Source organism: Triticum dicoccoides, chromosome 2B (assembly GCF_002162155.2).
Source record: "Triticum dicoccoides isolate Atlit2015 ecotype Zavitan chromosome 2B, WEW_v2.0, whole genome shotgun sequence".
NCBI lineage: Eukaryota > Viridiplantae > Streptophyta > Magnoliopsida > Poales > Poaceae > Triticum > Triticum dicoccoides.
Window position 1 is genome coordinate 127,074,168 of NC_041383.1, and position 8,242 is coordinate 127,082,409.

Below are 8,242 nucleotides of genomic sequence, written 5' to 3' on the forward strand. Positions count from 1 at the left end.
TTCTTTCCTCGCTCCGAAACCCTAGTCTTCTCTGTCGCGACGCCGCACCTCCCATGATTCGATCCAATATTCTCCCCCGATCCCACCTGCCGGCGGCGACCTCCTCTCAACCAGCCCCGCTGGCAGCCTCCAGATCCAACCCAGCTCAAGCCCAACTCCTACCCCGCGACCATGGCCATGGCAGGGGGAGCCCGAATCCCTAGCCCGTGGTGGCTAGGGTTTCGGTCGCCTCCAACTCGATCCCGCGCTGCTCCGGTGAATCCCGAGCCCTCAAGCGCCGATCCATCTCCGGGATGGCCTTGATCTGCTCGAGGACGACCGGTTCTTCGTCAATCTGCAAGGATGCGCGCCGGCAGCAACGATCTCCTCTCCGGCGAGCCCTCCCATGGCGACCAGGATGGTCTCCCCCTCCCAAATCTATCACGGTCTCCCAAATCTCCCTCTGCTCCTCAAGGTCCGACCCATCTCCCCTCTCAGATTTCAGTTTTTTTCTTGATTTGGTACGGTGGTGGTTCGCCTCTATCCCCCCTCTCTCACTCTCTGTGCTTGTAGCGGCTGTTCCCCCCAACCTCCGGTCCATGCGCGCGGCTGTTCGTCCACTCGAGCGAGCAGGTGCTGGAAGGGAAGGCGACGGTGGAGGACACCGACATGCCGACCAAGATGCAGCTGCAGGCCACGTCGGCAGCGTCCAGGGCGCTCGACCGCTTCGACGTCCTCGACTGCCGGAGCATCACGACGCACATCAAGAAGGTGAGAAACTTGCCAATACCGCCCCCAAATCTATAGCCTTTGAATTTGCAAGTAACAAGCTAGAGACAGTCTTACAAGAGAAATAACGATGTACTTGAACATAAACCAGCAGTTAGCTGCGCAAGTGCTGCCGAATGATTGGATCTGATTTGGACGGCTGCACTGCAGGAGTTCGATACGATCCATGGCCCGGGGTGGCAGTGCGTGGTGGGCTGCAGCTTTGGCTGCTACTTCACGCACACCAAGGGGAGCTTCATATACTTCAAGTTCGAGTTGCTCAGGTTCCTCGTCTTCAAAGGCATGGCGGATGAGCAACCACTGCCGTGCTGATCTGGTCAGTAGGTTTAAGTGACAAGGTGAGCATACAACTTGTGATGCATTTTCCTGGTCTGTAGGTTTACGTGAGTTCTGATCTGATGGTGGCATTTTACATGCTGTTTTTGTTCTTCAGCGATAGTTAACGATCTAAATGGTTCGGCATTCAACAATAGTTAACGATCTGATCAGTTTAAATAATGGCTATTGAAGATCCATTTATACTTCCGCATGGTTTCAGAATCTGGATAGAATCACTATAGAAGTTATGTGATTTGTTCTGTAGCTTGCGTTTGGTACTTGGAAATAACAGAATAGAAATTTGGAATTTTTTTGACATGCCATGTAGTATACTGAAAACCGCCTTTCTTCTAGCGCCGCTACACAATGCTAGTTAGGATGAGTACAACTACATTTTTATCTATCTGAAAAATGGTGCAAAGATTTACTAGTACTTGCCTTGGTGATATGACACGTCCATGGTGCGATTTAATTAGATTCAGACTTCGATAGGCCAGGGCGTGTGCTTGTATTAGCATGGAACAATTACTACCAATTAATGAAGGAAGCACACTTGTTCACATAAAGGAAGATATGTCTGTGTTAGTATTAGTGTTCTTGATCTTACCTGATAGACTTGTTTTTACTAATGTAAACAAATAAAATCAGATTGTTTGCATAAATCATTCTCACTTTTAATTGAGTTCTAAGTACGTAGTATCTTTAGTTCTTTGCTTATATTATAGTCAGAATTATACCTTGTGACTGAATGATGTGTTATTTAGTTAGCTAAGCAGTATCTTTAGTTTTCTGATGATTGCTCAACTCTCAATTCTGAATAAATAAGTAGCTGACCCTATTGGTTCTTTCTTTCTTCAGGGCTATGAGTTGATGGCCACGCTGCTGTTTTGCTCTGCTTGATAATTCTTTTACTGTCCAGTCTGCTCTCTGCATAGTTTCCGGTTGTTTATAAAATGATAAAACAGTGGTGATGTGAGGTCCAACAATGGTTTGTAATTTTGGTTTCATCCTCAACCTCTCCAGCTAGCTTCTTCTTCACATCATATCATATTTGCGCCTGCTGCTGCATCATGGATTGGATGGTCACCTACTAGCTAAGTTGCTTAGCTTGTATTGCCATCGAATTGGTCAATACTGTTTCACTTTGCTTGTTTCTTGTACTAGGTCTGTCAGTTACAACATAAACAAACAAATTGCTTAGCTCTCAACTATGAATACATAGCTAGCTAAACTTGTTCTTTCTTTCTTTCTTTCTTTAGAGCTGTGACTTATATGGGTCAACCTGTTGTTTTGCTGTACTCAATGATACTATTGCTGCATATATACTGATACATGTGGTGATATTTTCCTGAACTTAAGTTGTGAATGTACCATTATTTTCCTGCTGCTACTTATCCCTGGCTCACCTGTTCTAGTTGGTTTCAATTGATATTTGTCTCATCCAGCACTCTGACTATAAATGTGTTGTTTTAATCCTGATGATGTTGTAGTATAAGGTGGAACACCATATTCCTGTTTTAATCCAAAAGGAATAAAGCAATCATGTTTGTTTGCTTGGTGCGTGTCGATCTCAAAATGGCGGACAAAACATGACAAGTGAACACTTTGAGGCTCTGTTTCCTGTTTCCTGTTGTAGTTTCTTGATTTATTTTGCATATGCAGCACATCATCTTGAATACCATCTGTTTGTATATGCTTAGGGTATGCATGATGCCTATGCTCTGTATTAGATCAGTATGTTAATATTAGTAGGCATATATCCATGTATGAGCAGTGAGTGCAGTTGGCCATATTCTAGCTCATATGGAACTTCCTGTGATATGGTGCAGTCCTGTTTTGTTTCATTGATTGCTTTTATTTTGTCCCTAACCATTTTTTTGTTCTATAACATGTAGATGCTGGAGTTCATTCATGTTTCGTCGCAAGCTCTAGGATGAAAAAGTGAAGAAGCATTTAGTTCTAGCTCATTGGAGCTAGTTATACTTTTATAGATATTTAGTTGAAACACTCAATTTAGTTGTGTTCTTGGTGGCTGTAAACCTGATGTGAAGTATGTTCGATTATAAACGTGGTGTGAACTATGTTTGATTGTAATTTACCAAATTTGGTTGTTTGATCGGTTTGAAGTATTACTTCTCTTTTCAATCTTTTCTGATTTAAATATTTGTTTTTATTTACTAGAAAATTGAAATCTGAAGAATCTGGCCCTGACCATTGGGACCCACTCAATTAGGACCCATTTGACTATTGGATCCGTCTTAAAAAAGTAATTGTTGAGCCAAAAAGGCCACGACCCAGAAAATAAAAAGGCTGAATTGCTTGCTAGGCCCATGTACCCAACCAAAAATTGACAGACAAAAAAACACATATAGGCTGAATTGTTGGGCTAGGCCCATGTAGAAAACCGAATTGGACCGGGCTGAATCTTGTGTCACATCAGCTTGCCACGCTGGATGCCTACGTGGCCTGGGGAGGTTGCTAGTGACCAAAACGCCACAGTAGGAATATTTTGGTCGTAAACGTCTTTGACCATTCCAGAAGAAAGGTCGCTATAGTCAGTTTACGACGGCCAGCTTTTGACCTCCTGTTTTTGGTCACAAAATGGCCTGTTTTTGACCTCCTAGGCACAGGAGGAGGCCCAAGGGGGGCGCACCAGCCCACCAGGGGCTGGTTCCCTCCCCACTTCGGCCCATGGGGCCCTCCGGGATAGGTGGCCCCACCCGGTGGACCCCCGAGACCCTTCCGGTGGTCCCGGTACAATACCGGTGACCCCCGAAACTTTCCCGATGGCCGAAACTGGACTTCCTATATACAATTCTTTACCTCCGGACCATTCCGGAACTCCTCGTGACGTTCGGGATCTCATCCGGGACTCCGAACAACTTTCGGGTTACCGCATACTAATATCTCTATAACCCTAGCGTCACCGAACCTTAAGTGTGTGGACCCTACAGGTTCGGGAGACGTGCAGACATGACCGAGACGACTCTCCGGTCAATAACCAACAGCGGTATATGGATACCCATGTTGGCTCCCACATGTTCCACGATGATCTCATCGGATGAATCACAATGTCGAGGATTCGAGTAACCCCGTATACAATTCCCTTTGTCAATTGGTACGTTACTTGCCTGAGATTTGATCGTCGGTATCTCAATACCTCGTTCAATCTCGTTACCGGCAAGTCACTTTACTCGTACCGTAATGCATGATCCTATGACCAAACACTTGGTCACATTGAGCTCATTATGATGATGCATTACCGAGTGGGCCCGGAGATACCTCTCCGTCATACGGAGTGACAAATCCCAGTCTCGATCCGGTGTCAACCCAACAGATACTTTCGGGGATACCCATAGTATACCTTTATAGTCACCCAGTTACGTTGTGACGTTTGGTACACCCAAAGCACTCCTACGGTATCCGGGAGTTACACGATCTCATGGTCTAAGGAAAAGATACTTGACATTGGAAAAGCTCTAGCAAACGAACTACACGATCTTGTGCTATGCTTAGGATTGTGTCTTGTCCATCACATCATTCTCCTAATGATGTGATCCCGTTATCAACGACATCCAATGTCCATAGTCAGGAAACCATGACTATCAGTTGATCAACGAGCTAGTCAACTAGAGGCTCACTAGGGATATGTTGTGGTCTATGTATTCACACATGTATTATGATTTCCAGATAACACAATTATAGCATGAATAACAGACAATTATCATGAACAAGGAAATATAATAATAATCATTTTATTATTGCCTCTAGGGCATATTTCCAACAGTCTCCCACTTGCACTAGAGTCAATAATCTAGTTACATTGTGATGAATCGAACACCCATAGAGTTCTGGTGTTGATCATGTTTTGCTCGCGGAAGAGGTTTAGTCAACGGATTTGCGACATTCAGATCCGTATGCACTTTGCAAATATCTATGTCTCCATCTTGAACATTTTCACGAATGGAGTTGAAACGACGCTTGATGTGCCTGGTCTTCTTGTGAAACCTGGGCTCCTTGGCAAGGGCAATAGCTCCAGTGTTGTCACAGAAGAGAGTGATCAGCCCCGACGCATTGGGTATGACTCCTAGATCGGTGATGAACTCCTTCATCCATATTGCTTCATGCGCTGCCTCCGAGGCTGCCATGTACTCCGCTTCGCATGTAGATCCCGCCACGACGCTTTGCTTGCAACTGCACCAGCTTACTGCCCCTCCATTCAAAATATACATGTATCCGGTTTGTGACTTAGAGTCATCCAGATCTGTGTCGAAGCTAGCGTCGACGTAACCCTTTACGACGAGCTCTTCGTCACCTCCATAAACGAGAAACATATCCTTAGTCCTCTTCAGGTACTTCAGGATATTCTTGACCGCTGTCCAGTGTTCCTTGCCGGGATTACTTTGGTACCTTCCTACCAAACTTACGGCAAGGTTTACATCAGGTCTGGTACGCAGCATGGCATACATAATAGAACCTATGGCTGAGGCATAGGGGATGACACTCATCTCTTATATATCTTCTGCTGCGGCCGGGCATTGAGCCGAGCTCAATCTCACACCTTGCAATACAGGCAAGAACCCTTTCTTGGACTGATCCATATTGAACTTCTTCAATATCTTATCAAGGTATGTGCTTTGTGAAAGACCTATGAGGCGGCTCGATCTATCCCTATAGATCTTGATGCCTAATATGTAAGCAGCTTCTCCAAGGTCCTTCATTGAAAAACACTTATTCAAGTAGACCTTAATGTTGTCCAAAAGTTCTATATCATTTCCCATCAAAAGTATGTCATCTACATATAATATGAGAAATGCTACAGAGCTCCCACTCACTTTCTTGTAAACGCAGGCTTCTCCATAAGTCTGCATAAACCCAAACGCTTTGATCATCTCATCAAAGCGAATGTTCCAACTCCGAGATGCTTGCACCAGCCCATAAATGGATCGCTGGAGCTTGCATACCTTGTTAGCATTCTCAGGATCGACAAAACCTTCCGGCTGCATCATATACAGTTCTTCCTTAAGATAGCCGTTAAGGAATGCCGTTTTGACGTCCATTGGCCATATCTCATAATCATAGTATGCGGCAATTGCTAACATGATTCAGACGGACTTCAGCTTCGCTACGGGAGAGAAAGTCTCATCGTAGCAACCCCTTGAACTTGTCGATAACCCTTAGCAACAAGTCGAGCTTTATAGATGGTAACATTACCATCCACGTCCGTCTTCTTCTTAAAGATCCATTTGTTTTCTATCGCTCGCTGATCATCGGACAAGTCTGTCAAAGTCCATACTTTGTTTTCATACATGGATCCTATCTCGGATTGCATGGCTTCAAGCCATTTGTTGGAATCTAGGCCCGCCATCGCTTCTTCATAGTTCGAAGGTTCACCGTTGTCTAACAACATGATTTCCAGAACAGGGTTGCCATACCACTCTGGTGTGGAACGTGTCCTGGTGGACCTACGAAGTTCAGTAGCAACTTGATCCGAAGTACCTTGATCATCATCATTAATTTCCTCTCCAGTCGGTGTAGGCACCACAGGAACATCTTCCTGAGCTGCACTACTTTCCGGTTCAAGAGGCAGTACTTCATCGAGTTCTACTTTCCTCCCACTTACTTCCTTCGAGAGAAACTCTTTCTCCAGAAAGGACCCGTTCTTGGCAACAAAGATCTTGCCTTTGGATCTAAGGTAGAAGGTGTACCCAATGGTTTCCTTAGGGTATCCTATGAAGACGCATTTTTCCGACTTGGGTTCGAGCTTTTCAAGTTGAAGTTTCTTGACATAAGCATCGCATCCCCAAACTTTTAGAAACGACAGCTTAGGTTTCTTCCCAAACCATAATTCATACGGTGTCATCTCAATGGATTTAGACGGTGCCCTATTTAAAGTGAATGTAGCTGTCTCTAAAGCATATCCCCAAAATGATAGCGGTAAATCGGTAAGAGACATCATAGGCCGCACCATATCCAATAAAGTGCGATTACGACCTTCGGACACACCGTTACGCTGAGGTGTTCCAGGCGGCATGAGTTGTGAAACGATTCCACATTTCCTTAAGTGCATACCAAATTCGTGACTTAAATATTCTCCTCCACGGTCTCATCGTAAGAACTTTATTTTTCGGTCACGTTGATTCTCTACCTCATTCTGAAATTCCTTGAACTTTTCAAAGGTCTCAAACTTGTGTTTCATCAAGTAGACATACCCATATCTACTCAAGTCATCAGTGAGGGTGAGAACATAACGATAGCCACCGCGAGCCTCAACGCTCATTGGACCACAGACATCAGTATGTATAATTTCCAATAAGTTGGTTGCTCGCTCCACTGTTCCGGAGAACGGAGTCGTGGTCATTTTACCCATGAGGCATGGTTCGCACGTGTCAAAGGATTCGAAATCAAGAGACTCCAAAAGTCCATCTGTATGGAGCTTCTTCATGCGTTTGACACCAATGTGACCAAGGCGGCAGTGCCACAGATATGTGGGACTATAATTATCAATCCTACATCTTTTGGTATTCACACTATGAATATGTGTAACATCACGTTCGAGATTCATTAAGAATAAACCATTGACCAGCGGGGCATGACCATAAAACATATCTCTCATATAAATAGAACAACCATTATTCTCGGATTTAAATGAGTAGCCATCTCGCATTAAACGAGATCCAGATACAATGTTCATGCTCAAAGCTGGCACTAAATAACAATTATTGAGGTTTAAAACAAATCCCGTAGGTAAATGTAGAGGTAGCGTGCCGACGGCGATCACATTGACCTTGGAACCATTCCCGACGCGCATCGTCACCTCGTCCTTCGCCAGTCTTCGCTTATTCCGCAGCTCCTACTTTGAGTTACAAATATGAGCAACCGCACCGGTATCAAATACCCAAGAGCTACTACGAGTACTGGTAAGGTACACATCAATTACATGTATATCACATATACCTTTAGTGTTGCCGGCCTTCTTGTCCGCTAAGTATTTGGGGCAGTTCCGCTTCCAGTGACCCTTCCCTTTGCAATAAAAGCACTCAGTCTCAGGCTTGGGTCCATTCTTTGGCTTCTTCCCGGCAACTTGCTTACCGGGCACGGCAACTTCCTTGCCGTCCTTCTTGAAGTTCTTCTTACCCTTGCCTTTCTTGAACTT

At 44.7% G+C, this 8,242-nt stretch overlaps 1 protein-coding gene across 1 annotated transcript; it reads left to right on the top strand.

The window, feature by feature from the left end:
• Positions 1-385: 385 nt before the first annotated feature.
• Positions 386-1,080, top strand: LOC119360644 (dynein light chain LC6, flagellar outer arm-like). The gene is made up of 3 exons (XM_037626191.1): positions 386-454; positions 553-750; positions 919-1,080. Exons 1-3 carry the CDS (start codon positions 386-388, stop codon positions 1,078-1,080), a joined length of 429 nt encoding a protein of 142 aa, XP_037482088.1.
• The last annotated feature ends 7,162 nt before the right edge of the window (positions 1,081-8,242 follow it).

What these genes read in the sequence shown, in the direction of transcription:
- LOC119360644 (XM_037626191.1), top strand. Translation starts at nt 386, where the DNA reads ATGGCGACCAGGATGGTCTCCCCCTCCCAAATCTATCACGGTCTCCCA. An exon ending in ATCTCCCTCTGCTCCTCAAG is followed by an intron (nt 455 to 552) that starts GTCCGACCCATC and finishes CTGTGCTTGTAG; the next exon opens with CGGCTGTTCCCCCCAACCTC. An exon ending in TCACGACGCACATCAAGAAG is followed by an intron (nt 751 to 918) that starts GTGAGAAACTTG and finishes GCTGCACTGCAG; the next exon opens with GAGTTCGATACGATCCATGG.